The 24,666-nt window shown below is 42.6% G+C and overlaps 1 protein-coding gene across 1 annotated transcript in view; it reads right to left on the bottom strand.

Moving 5' to 3' along the window:
• Nucleotides 1-519: 519 nt before the first annotated feature.
• Nucleotides 520-24,666, bottom strand: part of phf5a (PHD finger protein 5A) — a 34,770-nt gene continuing 10,623 nt past the window's right edge. The window contains exons 2-4 of the mRNA XM_078532025.1: nt 24,392-24,415; nt 4,113-4,279; nt 520-3,205 (exon numbers count right to left, since the gene is read on the bottom strand). Of these exons, the coding sequence (XP_078388151.1) occupies nt 3,116-3,205; nt 4,113-4,279; nt 24,392-24,415 (281 nt within the window). The 3' untranslated portion in view covers nt 520-3,115. The remainder of the gene's footprint in view (nt 3,206-4,112; nt 4,280-24,391; nt 24,416-24,666) is intronic.

Here is a 24,666-nt window from a genome sequence, read left to right as displayed (position 1 = left end):
TAAAACTTTCTCTCCCTTTGTATTTCAGCCATCTTGACAAAGGCCAGCATTCCATTAGCCTTTAGTGGTGATGTGTACATGAACATCCAGATCTCTGCTCCTCCTCTAGAAGTTACTCAAATTTGTTTTTTCTTGGATGTAAAGTGAAAAACCTCAATTTTCCACATTGATGTAGCTCCCATGTCATAGTTTAGCCAACTCACTTTATCTGTAAGCCCCACTAACGCCTGGATCCCATCAACTTGGTATCATTTTCAAACTTGGATATACAACTCTCTATTCTTTCATCCAAGTCATTGATCAATATGGCAAAAAGCTGCAGCCACAGTACATATCACAAATGGGTTGTCACATCCCAACCGAGCACATTCATCTCGTGCGGTACCTTATGGAAGCCCAGATGACAACTATAGACCTTTATCCACCATGCTGTGGCATAACCCTGTAGTCCCCTTACCATTTTAAAAAACTTGTTCTAAAGTTATGATGACACTTACAGAAAGCACAAGCAGACAGGTAGAAAAAAAAACTGGTTTATTTTTAAAAAATGGGAACAATCGCAGCTCAATAATTAAAGCATTCAAACACAAATCTTCAACTACAAGTGAAAGTGGAGGCACTTAATTTAAAACTGATGCTCATGCAGTCAATCTTTCAGGCTCACATAGAATTTCATTACTTTCCTGTCCAACAACCAAAACTTGTTTTTGGAAGGAGAACACTTACATTTACATTTATTTGGTGGTTTAAACCAGTGAGTGGCAATGTAACAAACAGCAACAATTGCCCAAATCCACCTGAATATGGTCAATACAAGTAGATTCTAAAAGAAACCCCTTGGAGAGAATGAGTTTCCACGCTGAACTGACTTTGTACTGAGACACACTTAATTGTGGGTCACTCTCCCTTTAAGTGAACCAAGAGTTTTAAATCGCTTAATTTCCTTGCACTGAAAACAGTATGGATGAGATACAAACTTAAACAGAGTCAAAAGATACTATTAACTTCTAAGAAATTCCCAATTGATTAAAAAAGTGTACTCCACATGGGCCTCGTTGGAATACTTCACCCCTGCACCCCCTCCCTCCCCCCGCCCCTGGATAACTTAAAACGCCCTCTGCTGAAAGGCCTTAACTGTGGCCCCACATAAACTGCCCTTGATTCTCAATGCTGAAGCAGGATGTGACTTGACCAAGCTTGGTTGCCAGTACCTGCATCCGGAAGAGAGATGTGCCAGGAGTCAAAGCACATCAAGTCTTAAAAGTGAGTATGTGACACAGATAAAAGTCTTCCCCCTGCCAGTTTCTCCAACTAGGAGGCTGGGCAATCTGCAGCAAGCTGCTTAGCAAGTTAAACATTATATGAGACAAAGGATTAAGAGGTGAAAAAAAAAATGTTGTATCCTGAAGTATTTAAGAAAAGGCCAGTATGTTTAACTTTAACTTGCATTTAAAAAATAATCCTAATGAATAAACTGCACCTCTACCAAATCCTTCAAGCAAGTGAAAGCACAACATAAAGAAACCATAGCTGTCAAGCAGGCTGTTTCAGGAAACACAAGCAGTTTGCTTAGAGAGAGAGCCAGCCCACACTGGGTTACCCTTGCAACTTGGGAGTGGTGGTTAGTTCCACACTGCTGAATTTGGTTAATTTCTTTAACTCTGGTTAAAAGATGGCAATTATTTCCACCTGCTTTTGGGGCTGTGCTTTTGCAGCATACCTAGCAATACAACAGATTAATACAACACTGCAACCTCTCTCAAAAAAAAAGGTGCTGACTCATGCTGTGCAAGGGTCATAAGGACTGAAAAAAAAAAACACACATGCCCAAAGTTCATCCCTCTTGTACTCTAACTCATCTAGAACAGCATCCAGCTGCAACTGGAGTGTCCTGAGCATTTTTCTACTAACTGTTTGCCTGGTAGAATACTCCATTTGAACTGATCTCCCAACAACAGTATTATATTTAAGTGACCATTATTTAGATGGAGGCCAAGACATCAAGTCTTGGAATGCTACTTGACCACTATGATTTGGTGAAATAAGTCACAAAGAGTTTGATTCTTATCCCACTCAACCACACACACACACACACTTCCAGCAGGCATTACTGCATAGCAATTAGAAGCAGGAATACTAGCTGTTTTTCACCCCCCCTCAGCCCCCTCCCCAGTTATGTCCCATGGAGTCCTGCCACCTAAGGTCAGTTAATTCAGCACAGACTGGAGACCAATCTTGGACTTTGTCTATGTGGCTCTGCACAGCAGTGTGGTTAGCCAACAGGGCATGAGGGAGCCATCAAATATTTCCGTAAATACACAAGTCATACCACTCTCAATGAGAATAGCTTATTGCAAGTAACAAAAAAGTGTTTGTGGAATACGTTCAAGCTAAACAATCAGGAAGTGTGTTGAAGGACCTGCATGAAAGACAGATATCTGGCAGCTCTCATCTCAAACACTGCTTTAGTGTGACTCACAAATAGGCTTCAAGATTACTCAAACATGAAACCCGAGGTAAAAATTAAATGCCCCATCTCCTGTCAGAGTGAATCAACTGTTATGAGGCAAAGCAAGAAGTAATTATTTGCATCCAGTACTTAAGTGTGAAATACAAAAGATTTTGCAGCTACAGGAGTGAAGTTATGACCATTAAATGTGAAATACAAAGGATTTTGCAGCTACAGAAGTGAAGTTATGACCATTAACTGACTCACTGAACAATTAAATCCCTAGTCGCTAAACTCACAACCAGCTAACTCCCCCAATTCTTTTAAAGGCTGCAAATAAAATCAACGGATTGGTAAGCATTACTTGTTCCTGCCCAGAAATATATCAGTGGCGTTGTTGCTATGGAGAGTTCTGGTGTTGGTTCCATTGCCAGAAATACGTTACTTCAATTCCAAACTCACTTTGCTGGGAGAGACAGAAAATATGCTAGCTACTAAACAAAAAAATAATTGAACTCGTGTGTAACCATCGCCCTCCTCCACATGCTGCCTGATTTGTGCCATCAAATACGATACTCCACACTGTGAAACAGCAATGTTAAACATCCTACGCAAGACTGTTCCAGTGTCTCCACATTCAGTTGGAATGTGAAAGATTCCCTGGGATCACCTCTTCTTAAAGCCATACTTTTTCCTTTCGTAGAACAGGTCAGTTTTTGAACTGCCAAGATTGACAATTTTCGGACATCCATCTCTCTAGGAGGCAAAAAAAACGAGGGTAAGTAGTGCCATAACAAAAAAAAGTCACCACTACATTTACTTCAGCATTCAGGCAATCGACTTACCAAATAAGCACATGTGGAGCAGAAGTTTCCAGGTTTGATCCAGTCCGTCTTGCATCAGTTGGCTGATCGGATTGTGATCTCCCTACACTACTTTCCTGCCCCCATAACCCTTGACTCCCTTGTCAATCAAAAATCTGTCAACTCAGCCTTGAATATATTCAATGACTCCCTGCCTCCACTGTTCTCTGGGGAAGAAAATTCCACAGGCTAATGGCTGAGAAAATATTTCTCACCTCCTCTTAAATATTATTTTTAAGACTGTATCCCCTAGTTCTAGACTCCCCCACAAGGGGGACCCACCCTGCCAAATCTCCTCAGGATCATCTTGTTTCAATAAGATCATCTCCCATTCTTCTAAATTCCAATGAGTATAGGCCCAGCCTTTTCTCTTAACTAACAATTTCTGCTGGAAAGTGGGCGAGGACAGAGGAGGACTGGCAGCTGACATTCTCTGGCTACATGCTCAGGAAGAATTTCCCAATGGGCAAGGCACCTGAGGGCAGCTGGTGCCTTCTAACTACCTTTGCATGCGTCAACTCCCTCAGAGAAAGGGGGAGAAAACTTTCAGAGTTTCAAAAGGTAAGAGATGTAAAATATTCTTAAACTCAAAGCTTTGTATGCCTGAAATTTCCCTTCAACTAATTAGATGCTAGAATTGTGTCTATTGTCTGTTGTAGCATTTCTGACTGGTTGTCACATTCTACCAAAACCACCTTTTGTTTGTACTGTTCCACTCATCCTGGTCACTGGTGAACAAGTAGATCATACTTTTTGATCGTTACACTGCCTTAGCCTCAGAAAACTCTCTTCAAACTTACATCTTTTTCCTGGATAGTGCACTCCTTGCAGTAATAGGCATCAGATACACCAGGGCCACCACAGATCACGCACCGCCCCTGATAGGACCCATAGTTACACTCGTCACAGATACGGACTAGCGTGCATGGCCTGACATAGGAGTCGCAGATCACACATTTACCATCACCTAAAAAGGGAAGGCAATCAAAAAAAAACAGAACAAACATGAACTTGTGTAGGACATTTTCAGGTCATTTCAAAGTGCTTTACAATGAAGAAATTGCTTTTGAAGTGCAATCATTATGTAGATTAACATGGCAGTCCACTTGCACACAGCAAGGTTGTACAAACAGCAAATGAGATAAATGATCAGCTTGCCAGTTTTAGTGATGTGGCTGAGGGGTAAACATTAGTGAGGAAACCAGAACTATCCATTCTTCTTTGAATAGTACATCATAAGACGACAGGCAAGCATACCAACAGTAGAGTTCTGGATTAGTTTGAGTTTATCGAGGGTGATAGATGGGAGGCTGGCCAAGGGAGCATTGGAGGCGAGAGTTTTAGCAGTAGATGGCTGTGGCTGGGTCAGAGGGGTGCAATCTTCATAACTTCCTCCAGTCTTCAACACTGGTTTCATGCATCCACCCAATCACTTTGCCCCATCAACGGCTATGCCTCCAGCTGTCTAGGCCACCCCCAAGGTCAATAAATGCTGGCCTTGCCAATGATGCCATATCCATGATGAAAAAAAAACGCTCTTTGGGATTCTCTCCTAAACCTCTGTCCCTTCACCTCCTCCTTTCCTCCTTGAAGATCTTTCGTAAAATCAATGCTTTTTGATCAAACATTTAGTCACCCCAGCCCCGATATTTCCTTCTTTGGATTGGTGGCAACTTTTGTCTTATTACGCTTGTGAAGAGCCTTGGGATATTTTCCTACATCAAAGGGAGATATATGAATGCTGGTTGGTGTAGATTATATACTCAAGTCATCCAGTAGGGGCTTGAAATAAAAGACCTTTGACCCAGGTGAATACTATCTGTGAGCTGAGCTTACTCTATAATTAAGGATCTAATTCTGAAATTGAAAATAGAAATTAAGATGGAAAACAGGTGGATTAGGTAGCATAAAAGCAAAATACTGCAGCTGCTGGAAATCCGAAATAAAATCAGAAAATGCTGGGAAAACTCAGCAGGTCTGGCAGCATCTGCTGGGGGAGAAACAGAGTTAATGTTTCAAGTCAGAGCTCGAAACATTAACTCTGTTTCGCTCTCCACAGATGCTGCCAGGCCTGCCGAGTTTTTCCAGCATTTTCTGGAAAACAAAGTTCTCTCTGGTACCAGCATTTTCTGGATTAGGTGACATACTTGGATAGATTTTTCTTAGCGGGTTCCTATTACGCTAGACCAGTGTTGTCAAATACATTGGTCACTGTTAGATGGGCTAATTGCCTTTCTGATTAGCAAAAAAAAAAACCACAATTGCCACAGCCGGTTGGCATGTGCTCTCAATATTCATATATGTACAAGTATGTGTGTAAACCTCAAGCTTTTTGTGCATTTGTAGGCAAAATGGTAGGACAAAGATAAAAAAAGAGTGCAAGTGTTTTTTGATCATTGTGATTGCTTTACCCCTTTGGTTACTGTGGTAGATATTGCTTAAGTGTACGGCTTAAGTAAATGTACAAGTATATTTACTCCTATTGTGTGTGTTTTGATGTGCGTGCTTTCTACTAAAATTAGTAGTATCACCAGAGCCAACCCTGTGACTAGTTAGAAATTCCCATTGAACAACACTGCACTAGACTATTTACAAAGCATCTACAGAACACAAACAGGCTATTTAATCGGTGGTGTTCATGCACCACGTGAACGTTCTCCTACCTCTCTTCATCTAACCTCATCAACACATCCTTCTGTCACTTTCTCCCACATGTTTATCTAGCTTCCCTTTGAATAAATCTATTCCATTCAACCTCAACCCTTCCTTGTGGCAGCGAGTTCCACATTTCCACCACTCTCTGGGTAAAGGAGTTTCTCCTGAATTTCCTTTCGGATTGATTAGCAACTATTTTATATTCATGGCCTCCAACTCTGGTCTCACCTGCAAATTGAAACATCTTGTCTAATTCTACACTATCAAGCCCTTTCATAAATCCTGATGACTTCCATCAAGTAATCCCTCAGTCTTCTCTTACCCAGGGCAGGAAATCCACCATTTCACTTACAAACACAGGATGAGCACAAAATGGTGAACATTCTGAATGATTACTTCCTACAAATATTCAATTGGGAATGTATGAGCAACTTCTGCTCTATAGTCAGATAGACAGAGTATAATTATCGACTTTGACAGGCTTAAAAGGGCTCAAAGCTAATAAATCTGCGAGGATAGACAGTATATATGCCAGGGCAAGAAATCGTGAGCATGGCCGCCATATACTGAATAATTCTGGGAAGGAATCACTGGACACTGGGAAGGGAACAGGCAAATGAGGTTCCCATGTTCAAAAAGGCAAACAAAACAAAAACAGGCAACAAAATTAGGAACAAAATCAAAAAAAGCTGGAAAGAAATCCGGTTGGTCAACATCTGTGCAGAGCACAGATGAGTCAACAATATGTAGCACCTGTCAGGACTGGAAAAAAAATGACATATAACAGCATTTAAAAAGGAATAGAACCAAGGGAAAGTAGGGTGGGATGGGGAGAAGAGGAGGAAATCACAGTTTTCCACAAATTATTTGTAAATGGATTAAAAGAAACCAAGAGATGGCCAAGATGATTTTTTACATCAGATGACAAAGAAGCAATCCCCTCCTATCTCTTTTTTCCTCCTTTATCGCACTTATTAAAACTTACTTCTTTGACCAAGATTTTGGCCATCTGCCCCAATATCTCCTTATGGTTCCTGGGACATTTTACTGCATATTGGTGCTATATAAATAGAAGTTGTTATTCAGAAACAAATAATGGGTGAATAGCTGAGGCAGCAAGAGGTATGTCAGGTCTCAGTGAACACTGCAGGATGTAGCAGAACAGGGTGGGGTCCAATAGTCCACATAGAAAAGTAGCATGAAGGGCACAGACTCCTCTGCAAAAAGGTGTTCTGGCAAAAGGTCCCCAATCCAAGTGTTAACCCACGCTGTTCCCCAGTTTCAATCCAAGTCACCCACATCCCATACCGAACAACATGGATGCTATAATTAAGGTCTGAAGTTATTAAAGTCAATGTCAAGGTTGGAGGGCTATTGTGGAAAGAGGAGGTGATGTTTCTTAAGTGTTGAACAGTGTAGAACGCCAAAGGCCGAGGTCAGAGTGGGAAATGAACAGGGAATTGAAGTGGTGAGCAATCGGGAGCTCAGGTCACACTTGCAGACAGAACATAGAGTCATTCAACAAAGGGGTCAAATTTCCAGCGAAGACGACGGCTGTGCTGAACACCTGTGTTGTGTTGATTGACACTTTCAAATTTCCCATATTGACCTCCCCATCTTTGGTCATCTAATTAGTTAAATGGAATGTGTGCTATACATTAAAGGTGTAGAGACCCAAGATAAATCTGGGAGGAAATAAGAAATTGGCTTAAGGATAGAAAACAGCTACTGATTATGTTGGATGGGGGATAGAGTCTAGTTGCAGGAACACTATCATTTCTAATTTACTTCAACAACATGGATTCAGAATACAAAGTAAAATTCACTTTTGATATCAATCAAGCAGGGGAAATGGAATCAGCTCAAACTATTTTGGTTAAAATATGTACATGGACAGTAAATAGCAAACGATATTTAATGTATGCAAATGGTATACATAGTGAGGCAGAGTGGGTGACTCAAATGCCCTCTGAAATGCCCTAGCAAACCTCTCATTTGTGTCAAACTGCTTATATGTCAACAAAAAGGAATGAAACCGGACAGACCACCTGGCATCAACCTAGGCACCAGAAACGACAACTGCAAACTCAGCCCTGTTGACCCTGCAAACTTCCTTACTAACATCTGGGAGCTTGTGCCAAAATTGGGACAGCTGTCTCACAGACTAGTCAAGCAACAGCCTGACATGGTCATTCTCAGGGAATCATACCTTACAGATAATGTCCCAGAGACCACCATCCCCAGGTAGGTCCTGTCCTATCACACCAGCAGGACAGACCCAGCAGAGTGGCTGCATAGTAGTATACATTTGCCCTGGGAGTCCTCAACATAGATTCTGGACCCCATGAAGTCTCATGGCATCATACCACACTCCCACTTCAGCTGATGAATCAGTGCTCCTCCATGTTGAGCACCTCTTGGAGGAAGCACTGAGGGTGGCAAGGGCACAGAATGTACTTGGGTGGGGGCTTCAATGTCCATCACCAAGAGTGGGTCAGTAGCACCACCACAGACCAAGCTGGCCGAGCCCCAAAGGGCATAGCTGCTAGACTGGGTCTGGGGCATGAGGTGAAGAAACCAAGAGAGAGAAACATACTTGACCTCATCCTCACCAACCTGCCTGCCGCGGATGCATCTGTCCATGACAGTATCGGCAGAGTGACCACCGCAGTCCTTGCGGAAATGAAGTCTCGTCTTTACATTGAGGATACACTCCAATGTGTTATGTGGCACTACCATCATGCTAAATGGGATAGGTTTCGAACAGATCTAGCTGGACATCCATGAGGCACTGTGGGCCATCATCAGCAGCAGAATTGTACTCAACCACAATCTGTAACCTCATGGCCCGGCATATTCCCCACTCTACCATTACCATCAAGCCAGGGGATCAACCCTGGCTCAATGAAGAGTGCAGGAGGGCATGCCAGGAGCAGCACCTGGCATACCTAAAAATGAGTTGTCACCTGGTGAAAGTACAACACAGGACTACTTGCGTGCCAAACAGCATAAGCAGGAAGTGACAAAGCTAAGCTATTCCACAACCAACAGATCAGATCTAAGCTCTGCAGTCCTGCAACATCATGTCGTGAATGGTGGTGGACAATTAAACAGCTCACTGGAGGAGGAGGCTCCACAAATATCCCCATCCTCAATGATGGAGGAGTCCAGCACATCAGTGCAAAAGATAACGCTGAAGCAAGAATCCTTAGTCAGAAGTGCCGAGTGGATGATCCAGCTCGGTCTCCTATGAAGGTCCCCAGTATCACAGATGCCAGTCTTCAGCCAATTTGATTCACTCCAATTGATATCAAGAAGCGGCTGAAGGCACTGGCTACGGCAAAGGCTATGGGCGCTGACAATATTCTGGCAATGGTACTGACAACTTGTGCTCCAGAGCTTGTCACACCCCTAGCCAAGCTGTTCCAGTACAGCTACAACACTAGCATCTATCCAACAATGTGGAAAATTGCCTAAGTATGTCCTGTACACAAAAAGCAGTACAAATCCAACCTGCCCAATTACCGCATCATTGGTCTACTCGCCATGATGAGTAAAGTGATGGAAGGGGTCATCAACAGTGCTATCAAGTGGCACTTGCTTAACAATAACTTGCTCACTGACATTCACTTTGGGTTCCACCAGGATCACTCAGCTTCTGACCTCATCACAGCCTTGGTGCAAATGTGGACAAAAGAGCTGAATTCCAGGAGGTGAGGAGAGAGTGACTGCCCTTGACATCAAGGCAGCATTTGACCAAGTGTGGCATCAAGGAGCCCTAGCAAAACTGGAGTCAATAGGAAATCAGGGGGAAATCTCTGCTTTGGTTGGAGTCATATCTTGCACAATGGAAGATGGCCATGGTTGTTGAAGGTCACCCATCTCAGCTCCATGACATCATTGCAGGAGTAGTGTCTTGGGGTAGTGTCCTTGGCCCAACCATCTTCAGCTGCTTCATTAATGATCTTCCTTCCATCATAAGGTCAGAAGTGGGGATGTTCGCTGATGATTGCACAATGTTCTGCACCATTCGTGACTCCTCAGATACTGAAACAGTCCATGTCCAAATGCAGCAAGACCTGGACAATATCCAGGCTTGGGCTGACAAGTGGCAAGTAACATTCGTGCCACACAAGTGCCAGGCAATGACCATCAACCCTTGTAACTCACCTCCTGACTCCCCACAGCCTGTCCACCATCTACAAGGAACAAGTTGGGAGTTTGATGGAATACTCCCTACTTGCCTGGATGAGTGCAACTCCAACAACACTCAAGAAGCTCAACACCACTGAGGACAAAGCAGCCACTTGATTGGCACCCCATCCACAAACATTCACTCCCTCCACCACTGACAAACAGTGGCAGCAATGTGTACCTGCAAGATGCACGACAGAAACTCAACAAGGATCCTTAAGCAGCACCTTCTAAACCCATGACCACTACCATCTAGAAGGACACGGGCAGCAGACACAAGGGGACACCACCATTTGGAAGTTCCCCTCTAAGCCACTTACCATCCTGACTTGGAAATATATCACTGTTCCTTCACTGTCGCTGGGCCAAAATCCTGGAACTCCCTCCCTAACAGCACTGTGGGTGTACCTACACCACATGGACTGCAGCGGTTCAAGACAGCAGCTCATCACCACCTTCTCAAGGGCAATTAGGGATGGGCAACAAATGCTGGCCTAGCTAGTGATGCCCACATCCCGTAAATGAATTTTTTAAAATGTTGAAAGAGTTGGGCAGAAATTTGAAAGAAACTTAGAAGCAGAATTGAGTACGGTGTCCAGTTCTGGCTGCTAAGAGATATGCAATTAGGACATGTCCAGTGGCCTCTGCAGAGACCAGGGGAAATTCAGCAATGGATGGGATAGAAAGGGGAGGAAACATGCATTCAGCTACTCCTGTGTTAACTGTGTCTCCACTGCAGCACTCTAGGACATTTACTCTCCTTTAAATAACATTACAGAATAATGTTAATTGAACAATGGGCAACTGAACATTTCAGATCTAGTTTCACAAACGCATCATGGCAACTTTAGGAGAGGATGTAGTAAATAAAGGGGAACAAAAGATTTAAATATTCCTTATTCACACAAACATCCTTCTGGCACTCTCAACTGCAGTCAACCTACTGTGATTAGTGTCGCAAATTAATAACTCTCCTGCTCCATATTCGGCATTTAGCAATCCAGAAAACATCCTAGGGAGGCTTCAGGCTTTTCTTGCAATGTTTTGAGACTGACTGTGCCTCTGCCACTGTCTTTTCTCACAACAAGAAAATTGAGATTATTGTAAATCATGCTTCTATACTCTCTGGAATTGTGACTGGAAACATCAACTCAGTAACTAGGGAAGTTATTTACTAGCAAGCCTTATGAAATTTAAAAGGCTGCTAATATTAGTACGTTTGTCCCACCCACACTAGCAATGGGAACGCAACAGTTTTAATAACAAGAGGGAGATGGTGGCATAGTGGTAATGTCATTGGACTGGTAATCCAGAGGCCTGGGCTAATGCTTTGAAGACAACGGTTCAAATCCCACCATGGCAGCTGGTGGAACTTAAATTAAGTTAATAATCTATAGTGTCTATATATTCTACAGATCCATACAATCTAACAATCTATAATCTCAGTAATGGTGATGATGAAACCATTGTCGATTGTCATAAAAACCCAACTGGTTCACTCATGTCCTTCAGGGAAGGAAATCTGCCATTCTCACCCAGTCTGGCCTATGTGACTCCAGACCCACAGCAATGTGGTTGACTCTTAACTGCCCTCTGAATTGGCCCAGCAAGCCACTGAGTTCAAGGGCAATTAGGGATGGGCAACAGATGCTGGCCTTGCCAGCATCCCATGAAAGAATTAAAACAAAATGAACAGGAATGGAGGAAACATTTAGCAGATCAGTCAGCATTTATGGAGAAAACAGATGAGTTAATGTTTCAGTGTTCATTAGTGCCAAGGGTCTAACATCCAAAAATGTTAACTCATCTGCTTACTCCACAAATGCTAACTGACCTGCTGAGTATTTCCAGCCTTTTCTGTCTAAGAGGTTTGCAACATCTACAGCTTTTAAAAGGTTTTTGTTTAGGTTGATTCTAACAGTCAAACTTTAAACTCAGATTTTTCAATTTTAAACAATTTCAATAAAATGTTGGCGGACGTTCAATCCCCCATCCGGAGTACATTCTGAATCCTTGCCACCCTCAGTGCTTCCTCCAAGTGGTGCTCAACATGGAGGAGCACTGATTCATCAGCTGAGGGGGAGGGTGGTATGTGGTAATCAGCAGGAGGTTTCCATGTCCATGGAAACAGTTTACTCTCTTTCAATAACTCCAACCCATTCAGGCAAGTCCAAAATGAGTCCTAGGTAGCAGCTGACTTTCCTTAAACTTACTTCTTTCTCCTAAATTCCAAAAGTGCAATTCTAAAACAGTTTTGTTTCCTACGGTTCAAAGAATGATAACAGCACAGGGGGCCATTTGGTCCATTATGTCTGGTCTTAGCTCTTTGACAGAGCTATCTAATTAACCCTACTCTTTCCCTGTAACATTTTCAAAATGTACAGCCAATTCATCTTTGCTAATTACTACTGAAGCTGCTTCCACCAGCATTTCAGGCACTGCGTTCCAGATTGTAACAGCTTGCTACCAATTCAAATCAAACCAAACACTGGTTAAGTCAAGATTTAATCCACCAACTCTTAATATTTCTCAGGATCTTCACACCAACAGAACTCTTCGCGACTTACATTCATTCTTTCCTCTCCAATCTCAGCTTTTCAAACCCAGTCTCCAACTCCCTTAATCACTACTTGTACTTCATATACTCTACAACCTTGTTTTAAGGGCCTTGGTCCTCCATTTAAATTTAAAAAAAATCTATCATTCTCAGTACAGCATGCAAGCTGGGTGTGACTCACATCTGTGGAATCAGAATCAGCTCATCAGGTTTATATTCCAGTCTCTAACCTGCCTGACTGGGCCACTAGTTACTGGGCTTCTGCCTCAGGCTGTTTACAAGCTGCAAATATGTAAGAGCTGGCATGAGAAAAGAATAGAAAGGACTCATATTTACAAAGCATACTTTATCTTTGGGATGTCCTGAATTTCTTCACAGCTAATGAATAGTCAATGCTATGTAGGCAAACGGAGTCTATTTCCATTCAGCAAGATCCTATTTCCATTCAGCAAGATCCTGTAAATGGCAATGAAATAAAATGACCAGCTAATGTATTTTAATTGTGTTGCGTGAGGGATGAACATTGGGCAGAATAATGAGAACTCTCTATTTCTCTTTCAGTAGTGGCATGGGATATTTTATGTTGGCCCAAAAGTGCAGATGGGACCTTGGTTTAACATATCTTAATGACAGCACCTCTGACAACATAGCACTCTCTCAATGTTGCACTGAAGAGTCAGCCTTGATTATGCATGAAAGTTCTGCATTGGGGCCTGAACCCACAACTTTCCAACTCAAAAGCCACCAATGAACATGGAGCAGGAGGATGCAGGTTTGTGCTGGTAACTAGCTGTCTAAATGGTGAAATCCCAGTCTCAATTGTGTTACCAGGATAACACTGCCTGCAGGATGGAGATACTGAGATCAGGTTAGGCTCAAACACTTGAGGTCTTGGAGTAGATCAATTCCTCATCTCCTTTTCCAGAGAATAAAGGGAAAGTTGATTATAAACAGATTAACAGAGGTTAAACATTGTGCTAATAGTTTCTCAATGTTTTTTTAAATCAGCCAGACAGTGTTTTGGAAAACTTTCTTCGAATTAAAAAAAGATCAAACATTAGCCCCTTCTCCGAAAGAGGAGTGGAATTTTCCATTTCTGCATTCCAAGGATTTCCACAGACTTTCTTTCCATCACCATTATTGCTATACAAACATAATACTTAAGAATTCACAGCTCATCCTGCCTGCTTGCTTTTTCAAATGAAAAACGAAGAGCCAATTCTTTTGAAGTGACGTTTCCCCAATCCTGGACTATTTTAAATGAATGTTAACTCCAAGATCAGATAACCTTGCACAAGCCCTTGTTGGAACGCTGTGCTAGCAAAGTGGTCTGCTCCAGAGGTATCAACCTGCATTTTCTTCTAGTCATGAGAGTCATGAAACTTGCCCTCTTAACAGTTTTTGTCTTTACATTTTTACCTGCCTCATCCCTCACCTCCTTCAGATATTCAGGCATTTTCCACCCATGACTCTTTCATTTCTTCCTTTGTTGACACTTATGGTCTCACACTAAGATCACTTCTCCCACTTGACTATCTCCTGTTATCACAAACACTTTATATTTGCATTTCTTTGCACTTGCGTAAGGGTGCATGTACCTGCGCGTTATGAACATATGCTTTTTCCATTTTTTCTGTTCACTTATTAATTGTTGTGCATCTACTATATCCGCTAATATTGATGAAGAGTCCACAATGCATATGTTAGCAGCATCTACAGAAAGAACAGATGACTGCTTGCAGCAGCTCCAGTCTTTTGTTTCTTTCCTTACATATTTTTTCCCCTCTGCCCCTCTCACATTAGTGCATCCTTGGATGTGTTGTTTTTTGGATGGGAGGTTAAGTCCCGTCTGCCTGTTCAGGGGAAAGCAAAAGATCAAACAGCACTGTTCGAAGAGAGGTACGGAAAGTTTCCTAGAGTCCTGGCCAACATTCTTCCTTCAACCAGAACAAATCAAATCATCATTCATCTCATTTTGTTTGTGGGACCTAGCTATGTGTTAAGTGGCTGCTTATCTTTATCAACATAACAGTTCAAAAAGCAATGAATTGCCTGTGAAGCCTTCTGGGATGTTCTGAAACCATGAAAAGCACAACCAAAGTGAACTTCTTTCCTTTCTTCAACATACTGTGCCCTGAAAGGACCAACATCTGACGTGTATCTGCCAGTTTTAATTTCCATATACTTTATTTTAGTAAATTGTGCTTTCAGAAATCCACTACACATGCATTCTGAAAATCCACAAGATGCCTGGAGAAATTTATAACCAATGCTTCTCTCTTCAATGTACTATTAGCATTTAACAAGGAACCAGAGAAATAGTTGACTCTACCCTGGACCTGCACGATTCAAATTTCACAGAAGCAGCTAATATGACATGCACCTGTTGTTCTTGTATTGGAATTACATGCAAGCAAGGGACTCCACCCCAGTAGTTACTACTACAGTACTTTGCCCCTCCATTTTGGAAGTAATTTTCATCTTGATTTGCCTTCATTTGCCCCAACAAAAAGTGCCTGTGAAACAGATGACATGACAGGTGTGCAAAGGGTCACAATTTGACCTCAAATTTTACCCTATCCTGTATATTTGTCTCTGCTGTGAGCCATTACCAACAGAGAAAGCTGCAATCCAACACTGATCAGAAGGTTGCAGCAGACCGTTCTGCCTCATTTACCAGGGATTGCTGCATTGAAGGTGAATCTACAACATTGCCTACTCGTATGTGAAAACACTTGGGATTGTAGAGCTGTTTTCCCTACACTAGAGAGCGTGGGATAATAGTTAGCCGCTGTTTGTGAAATGAAAAATAAAAATAGTCATTGACAAATATAGTGCATGGGGAAAGATTGAGAGGGATAACAGAGAAAAGAAGAATGGGGTGTGGTGGTGCAGTCTACAAAAATGAAAATAACCTTGAGCTTGACAGGCAGAAAGCTATATCTGCATCAGTAGTTTGAGGGGTCAGGGGTTGTGTGAGATGGGAGAGGAGCCAATGGCTGATAGAAGATAAAAGGGATGTGGAGGAAATGGTACAGTCTGATCTAACTAAGGTCAGCTCTTTGCTTTTACATCTAAAAGCAAAAAAGCCTGTCTGTATCCTCTGCCTGTGAGACCATCTTTATAGCCTGGATTCCCATGGCACAGATACCCTCTCCCCAGTGCCAGGCAGACTGTGTGCCAGCCAATGCCAATGCTTATTTCTAAAAGGAACATTTACTCAGGGATGGACTCAATCCCCACAGATTTATGCTACAAACGGTGGAATGCAGCCCAGTTTTTCCACAAAGTCAGCCTGAGCTTCAATCGCATCTGTAGAGAAAAATGGTAATCTATCTGGCTGTGGTACAGGAAGCAGTGAATTGAGCTCTATGTAGTAATTAGATGACGGAACTTGGAAAAATAAGAACATTGCTAGCTTGAATGAAGTTTTGTTTTCGTTCGCTAAACTCTAGCGACTTGTGATACATCGCACAAAAAAAAACTTTTTTGGTCCAATTTTCAGTATGTTTGTCTCCCTCTCTGGTCTGCACAATAAAGAATCTGAAACATTCACTCACCATCAAATACAGAGGAGTTGAAGCAGGTTACTAGCCTATTTCTTCAGGCAATGGGGGAAAGGAAGGACAAACTTGCATTTATACTGTGCTCTTCATGACATCCCAAAGCACTTTGCAGCCAATAAATTACTTTTAAAATGAAGTGACTATTGTAATATAGGCAAACAATTTGTATACAGTAAGGTCCAAAAAAACAGCAATAACATAGACCAGAATAATGGAGATTTTCTTTAAGTGCTATTGGTTTAGGCACAAACGTAAGCCAGAAGAACTCTCCTGCACTTCTTTAAATGGAACTTTTACGTCTATCCGGGAAGATAAACAGGACCTCGGTTTAATGTTTCATCTGAAAGATGGCACTCCCAACAGTTCAGCAATGAAATGTCAGCCTAGCTCAAGAGTGGTTGCAGACCCAATAAGCATGACATTCTAAAGTTGGTATAAAGAAACGTCTTGGTTACCACTGATCATCCGTACTAAAGCACTCTATAGATGGTTAATGCAGACCAGGAATGTTCCAAGCAATGCTTCTTGAAAGCTACCTGGAATGTGTAGCGCAGGCCACTTGCAAGTTCTCCACTTTAAATTTTTTCTTTTTTTTTAAGTGGATGCACACACATGGTATCTTAAAGGTATCATGGATTTAAGCGAACAAACCACACACAATGAAAAAATTTAGAGGGGCCATTGGTTCCAAGCTTGAACCAGTGTTGAGTAAAGTTGAGGTTGTGGGATTGGCGTTAAAACTGGGATCAATGCTGAGATGAGGAAAGAAAACAGGAAAAAAGAAAGAGAGCCCTGGCACAAACTCTTAAATCATGAACTCAAGACAGGATTGCATTCCACTAAAATGCCTTCCACAGGCTACCAATACTCATCTAGGCTCACACTTTGAAGAACAGGTGCATCATTATGTCAATGGAGAGAATTTGCCATGCCCCTAGCCAAGCTGTTCCAGTACAGCTACAACACTAGCAACTACCCAGATGTGGAAAATTGCCCAGGTATGTACTGTACGCAAAAAAAGCAGACAAATCCAACCCAGCCAATTACCACCCCGTCAGTGTACTCTCGATCATCAGCAAGATGATGGATGGACTCATTAACAGTGCTATCAAGGGACACTTGCTTCGCATTGACCAGCTCACTGACACTCAGTTTGTGTTCTGCCAGGGCCACTCAGCTTCTGACCTCATTACGGGCTTTATTCAAATATGGACAAAAGAACTGAACTCCTGAGGTGAGGTGAGAGTGACTGCCCTTGACATCAAGGCCACATTTGACCGAGTGTGGCATCAAGGAGCCGAAGAAAAACTGAAGTCAATGGGAATCAGGGGGAAAACTCTCCACTGGTTGGAGTCATACCGAGCACAAAGGAAGATGGTTGTGATTGTTGGAGGTCAATCATTTCAGTTCCAGGACATCACTGCAGGAGTTCCTCAGGGTAGTGTCCTTGGCCCAACCATTTTCACTGCTTCAATGACCTTCCTTCCATCATAAGGTCAGAAGTGGGGGTGTTTGCTGATGATTGCACAATGTTACGTTCATGCGAGGGGGAAGGAAACGTCTCACCAAATAACAGCATCTCTGATCGTGCTGCACTTCCTCAGTAACAGGGTTCAAATTACACAGGGGTGGTGGGCAAATTCACCCTCGACATGTCACAAGTAGCCTGCAAGAAAACAAAAACGGGGGCGGAAAATCCAAGAAACATTGTACGGGGGCCGGGGCAGGGGGGAGGCAACCTTACTTTATATTATGGCTCTTCCAAGGTCTGGGGCTGAACAATTGCAGGCACAGGTATTTTGTTGAGAGCGGAAAAGCATGCAGAGTTTGCTTGGAGGAGCAGCAAGTATGGGAGAGAGAATCTGTGAGGAGCTGCTCCTCCAATCACAGATCTTTCCCATGTTGGTGCTCCAGCTCCTCCAATCACAGGTTCCCTCCCTCCCGCAGCGAGTGCAGGAGTGGGGGAGCCTGTGATTGGAGGAGCAGCATGGCAAAGACAGGAGAATTCAAAGCAAAAAAAAAACATTTCCCCTGAGAGAGAGAGAAAAAACAATTCTCTTCAGAGCAGAGCCTCTGAATCAATGGATAGTTGACACTTTTTTCCTTCCTATGAAATTTCTTTCTTTAAATCCTTTTAGGGTGGTCTGTTTTTTCAATTGAGGGGGGAGGGGACAGTTTATAGCAGTTGCATGCATGGAGGGGAGTCTTTCTTTAATTATTTATAAATAAACAGTTTCCTCCTCAACCCCAGTTATAACAACGCTCCCACTTCCATATAAAAGAAAAAGAAATAGAAATGAAGAGAATCGGGATCTCAGATTCACCAGAGAATCCAGGGGAGAAAGGGAGGCCAAGATGGCCGCAGGTAAGTGCAGGTAAAGCAGCTCCAACCATATGAGAGAGTGAGAAACACCTAAGAAGGAGGGGAGCATTGGGGGTGGAGCGGGGTGGTGCAGTACTGCACTGAAATGCCAGCTTTTCATTTTGATCAGTTCAGGTCTTGAAGTGGGACTTGAACTCTCAACTTTATGACTCGGAGACAAGAGTCCTACCCACCAAGTCACAGCTGATATCCAAAAGATGACCAAAAGCTTGGTGAAAGGTGTAGGTTTTAAGGAGCATCGTAAAGGAGAGAGGGGTTCAGAGGTTGAGGAAGGGAGTTCCAGAGCTTAGGGCCAAGACAGCTGATGATATCCACTTGTAAAAAATTGCGGTACAATTAATTATAGAATTTGTCCTTTCAAACCTAGGCTGTATTTTTGAACTGGGGTGAGGTACTGGTGCTTATCAGTCAGTCACTAGTGGTGACAGCAATTGAATGAAAATTGCTACACAAGAACAAGTTTGGTTTTTTCTACAGCTTATTGGTACGATTTTAAATATCTGATATAAATTTGTGTCTGTGTAAACCGGCCATGCTGTCAGTAAGTACACCCTTCTCCATGTGGAAGGGCTGCAGCACCACAACAGGCAGGAGTGTGTCATCACACAGAATTATCACCACAATAATAGAAATACAAAATCATAGAATGGTTACAGCACAGGAGATGGTCATTTGGTCTGTTGTGTCCATGCCAGCTTTCTGTCAGAGCAATTTAGTTAAGGCCAGTCGACTGCCCTTCCCTGTGACCCCGCAATACTTTTTGTATCTTCGGGTGCTTTTCCCTTTGAAAGCCACAGCGGAGTCAAATGGGATAATGCGTGGCTAATAGTTGGCTTGACTAGTATACTGAATAAATTCAATTACAATACTGTAACTATATTTAATTACAGTGACAGCAGTAGTAGAACGCTAACTCCAAATCTCAATCCACTGAACCAGGGTGGTGCACTGATAAGTGGGCAGGAAGGAATGGGTTGGGTTAGGCTATACCCCTCTGTGGTCATGCCAGCTGTCAGGATTCAGGTGTGCACAAGTCACTTCATCAATGTACCAGAGGACATGCCACTACCTATGGGACAATACTTGGCTACCAGTATTGCTCTAGCTGCCAATTCCCAGAGGAACCAGAGTCATTCTCACTCAAAGTAAAACAGGAACCGAGAGAATTAAACAAACATGCAAGAGGTAGCAGTCTTTTTTTTTTAGTCAAATGCAATGCAGGATTAGGTCAAAGAAGATTTGCACTTATACAGCACAACCACACATTTCTCAGAAACTTTTCATGTACCACTGTGAATTACTTTGAAGTCCAATCACTCTTACATAGATTAACTCGTTATTAAACCTAATGTGCACTGTTGATTGATGGAATTTGGCTATCATGCCATGGCAGCACCCTGCTCATTCACAAATCATGTAGTAAAATCTTCAACATTCAGCTAAATAACTGGAACAGGCTGGATACATGGGAATAAATTATTTGGTCTAGTCCTGGAATGAGAATCTGACTCAGAGGCAAGACTGTTCCTAACCTCTTGTCTACCCCAGTTCATAAGAGCAAGGAGTGAGTCAACCCGTCCTTCAAGCCTGCTCCACCATTCATCTGAACATCAAACTCCACTCTCCCATATTCCTCGATATCCTATCAATCTTGTCCTAGGCCCAGCCGTCTCCAGCTGCTTCATCAATAACCTTCCCTCCATTATAAGGTCAGAAGTGGGTGATTGCACAATGTTTAGCACCAGCTGTGATTCTTCAGATACTGAAGCAGCCCGTACCCACATGCAGCAAGACCTGGACAATATCCAAGCTTGGGCTGATAAGCAGCAAGTAATACTTGTATCACACAAGTGCCAGGCAATGACCATCTCCAACAGGAGAGAATTGAACCACCTCTCCTTGGCATTCAATGACATTACCATCGCTGAATCCCCCACTACCAACATCTTGGGATTTACCAGCAACCAGAGACTAAACTGGACCAGCCATATAAATACTGTGGCTACAAGAGCAGGTCAGAGGCTGGGAATTTTGCAGCGAGTGACTCACCTCCTGACTCCCCAAAGCCTGTCCACCATCTACAAGGCAGGAGTGTGATGGAATACTCTCCACTTGCCTGGATGAGTGCAGCTCCAACAACACTTAAGAAGCTCAACACCATCCAGGAAAAAGCAGCCCCCATGACTGGTACCCCACCTTCAACATCCACTCCCTTCTCCACTGACACACAGTGGCAGCAGTGTGTACCATCTACAAGATGCATTGCAGCAGCTCACCAAAGGATTCTTTGTCAGCACCTTCCAAACCCATGACCTCCACCAACTAGAAGAATAAGGGCAGGTGATGCATGGGAACACCATCACCTGGAACTTCCCCTCCAAGTCACTCACCATCCTGAAGTGGAAATATATCGCTGTTCCTTCACTGTCACTGGGTCAAAATCCTGGAACTCCCTCCCTAACAACACCGTGGGTGTGCCTACGTCACATGGACTGCAGCGGTTCTAGAAGGCAGCTCACCACCACCTTCTCGAGGACAATTAGGAATGGGCAATAAATGCCAGTGACAACCACATCCCATGAACAATTAAAAACAACTCCCAGTCTTGAACGCTCCAATTGACCCAGCATCCACAGCACTTTGGGGTAGGAAATTCCAGATTTCTACTGACCTCTGAAAGAAAAGTGCTTCTCGATTTCTGTCCTAAATGGCCCAGCTCCAATTTCAAGGTTACATCCCTTCATCCTCGATTTCCCCATCAGAAGAAATAGAAAAAAAACTATCAACCCTACTGAATTCTTTTAAATGCTTAAACACCTCAACTGTCTAAACTCAAGCGAATACAAGCCAAGCTCATACAACCTGTCCTCATAATTTAATCCTCTTAGCTCCATATTATTCTGGTGAATTGGTGTACCATCTTAAACGCCACTGAGTCCTTCCTGAGGTGCCATGCCCAAAGCTGAATGCAGTACGCCAGATAGGGTCTGACCAAGGTTCTAAACAACTGAAGTGTAACTTCCTCCCCATTGCGATCCAGCCCCTTGAGATAGAGGCCACATTCCATTAGCCTTCTGAATCACATGTGGTACCTGCCTACGTGTGTTAAGTGACATGTACTTGGACTCCCAAAATCACCATTTGGAAAATATTCTACATTATATTTCCAAGGTTCATGGTAGATAACCTCTTACTTGCCCACATTAAACTTCATCTGCCATAGCTTTTCCCATTTACTGACTCGATATCCTGCTACAACTTCCTGTCCCTCCTAGCAACTAACTAGCAGTGTAATTCTATCTAATTAAATGACATAGCCCAAACTCAAAAAAAAGTGGCAGATAGATCAACCAGGTTTGAAAGGAGTCAATACTGAAGTCCCAAGACACTGCTAAAACATATCATGAAAAATGACAAGTAAGGATGCTACTCCAGACAGGTGGTAAATAAGTAAACTTCATGCTGTGCAACTTTGAGTTGAAACATTAACTGTGCAGTCCATTGTAATTTTTATCTTGAAAGAACAATGTGACTTCACAAATACTTAAAAAATTAATGCCAGGATTCTGTACAGCCAAAGCTGTAACTCACCATGGGAGGGGGAAAAAAAAGAGGTTGAGCAGAGTCAGCTCTTTGCAGCTACAACTAAAATGCCATGTGTACATTATCCAACAAATGTAATTAACACTATAAATAAAGAACTATTGCAATAAATAATCTTTGTCGGCCTTCACTCGAGCGCAGAGGTGAAGAAGCTATCAGATTGGGGGTGCTTACATTTTTTGAAGGGTTTTTGATAGACAATTCAGGAAAATCTATTTCCATTGGTTTGAGAGTTGGTATTAAGGAATACATTTAAAATCATCTAGAAGAATCAATATATTTATTAAAAATAATTTAATGGAAGTTCCAAGATGCTTTAGCAGAAAAGAAAAAGGGAATAAGCGTTGAGCAATATGAGGAATTGCTGGCTGACGTAGCTGAAAGCACAATTAAGCAGGTAGGTTTTGACAAAGTTTTTGAAGATGGTGAAAAATGAAGTACTGGAGAGGGGTATAGGATAGGAGAGCTGGGCCGAATGGTTGAGAGGAAGGAGGGTCATGGGGGATGTACAGCAGACCAGAGATGGAGGAGCACACACGTGAACTGATGTGGTTTCTTGGAGGTCCTGTCACTGATTGTGTTTGAGGTCACCAGAGTGCGCCAAATTCCTAGGCCAAAGCCAATCACTTAGTACCTCTTACTGATTTGATTCTCTGGTCATCTGCTCGCGTTCCCTATTTTCTTGTACTTCCTATCACCCCCTCCCTACATAATGAGAGAGTCAACACAAACAGAAATGGAGGCTGCAACACCAAAATAATTGGACAAGAGGAGAAACACTTCCAGGAAGAGGGCCATTACCACAATGACTTATTTCTACCTCATCAAAAGGAGGATTCAAAGATCAGCTACAGCAGAGCAATGGGAGGAGAGAGAGAAAATAAATAGTCACCAAAGAAAAGAAGCTTGATGTCAACATGTAGAAGAGTCAAATGGATGGTGAGCAAAAGGACGATAGGTGAGCAGGGCTCAGGTGTAGAATAGGGTAGGGGCACTAAAGCTCTGGATTAATTGGAATTTGTAACTCAAGAAGCTAGTAAGCAGAGTACTGGAAAAAGGAAGAGAGTTTCATCCAGCAATATAGGAGTGAGGGAAAAGATCACAACTGACACAGGTTGTATTCTGGAGGTAGTTACAGTAATGGATCTCTTTCTGTAACCATTTCTTTGCTGCCTTCCCACTTCCCAATTGCCGTCTCCATCTTTCTTTATGTCAGCTCTCTCTCACTATACTGGCAGGGACTGGAAAAGGAACCTAAGCATATAGGGAACAGGAACAGAAAAATCAAATCATTACAAAGTAGCTGGCTTTGAGTTAGGAAAATTGGGCAATGCAGCGGCCTTAAACACAAGAACCCCAAGTCAATGACAGGATCACAGAACGAAACACAAGGCTACAGCTGGCGAGGGGCAACAGGGTTATGGATGTACAGTGTTGGCTCCTTGCCAAAAAAAAAAACATAAGGCAGCAATGACAAAGGGTGGTCCAGCTTGGAGATTGAAACGGTGGGACACCGAGAACTGTCGCAATGTTCAAAGGCTTTCTGTCTTTTATTTTTGAAAGCTGGAACTCTTGTGTGACAAGGGAGGGTTTGAGAGATAATTAAATACACTATGTATTTGAGAGCTTCTAAGTGTTTCTTCGATTGTAAAATTTGAGCCATTCATTAAAAAGCAACACATCAGCACATTTCATTCCCTCAGGACATGTTGGAAATCTTCCCACACCCCACAGACTTTTGACACATTCAAAATGAACATTGTACATATTTTTATACTGGGATATGGACCTATAATGAGACTTCATTAGGCTGTTTCCTTCTGCAGTAAAATCGCACATTTTAAAACAGGCTGAACTGTTACAGCTCAAGAGTTGGGTCACCAATGGCTGTCATAAACTTTCCAGCAGGTTTATGCCAGATCAAGGACCTTGAACACGAAGCTGTGCCTCGTGCTTTAATCAGCACTTTGTCCTCTATTGTAGTTTGAGAAACACTCATTAAAACCGTAAAGATCAAGTGACCCAGTTGCCAACTCTTCCAATTAGGAGAAAATGTGCAGAAAAGAAACAGGCTGCAAAAAGAGATGGTTACAAAAATAATCAAGACACAAAAATACTTACATTTCTCACACAATCGCCCAATAGCTGCAAAATAAAAAAAAAGAACAGAAGTCAGATTAGGATTGACATTTTGCAATATAATCGTATTCTTTTTTTGGCAAGAGAGAAGTGATGTTAGCATCAGAGACATTTTCTAAAGGGCACAAGTTCAGCCAGGCAACCGAGGGTGCTTGGGAGGAATGAAGAAAGGGAACCGTTTCCACTCAGCACTTACTTACAGCAATACAAATAGTCAACGGTTGAAATTTTCCTCTGGATGGGGAGTCCTATTTGCA

Source organism: Cetorhinus maximus, chromosome 29 (assembly GCF_964194155.1).
Source record: "Cetorhinus maximus chromosome 29, sCetMax3.hap1.1, whole genome shotgun sequence".
Lineage (NCBI taxonomy): Eukaryota > Metazoa > Chordata > Chondrichthyes > Lamniformes > Cetorhinidae > Cetorhinus > Cetorhinus maximus.
Note: the sequence above shows the minus strand (reverse complement) of the source record. Positions and strands in the feature narration are given on the sequence as shown.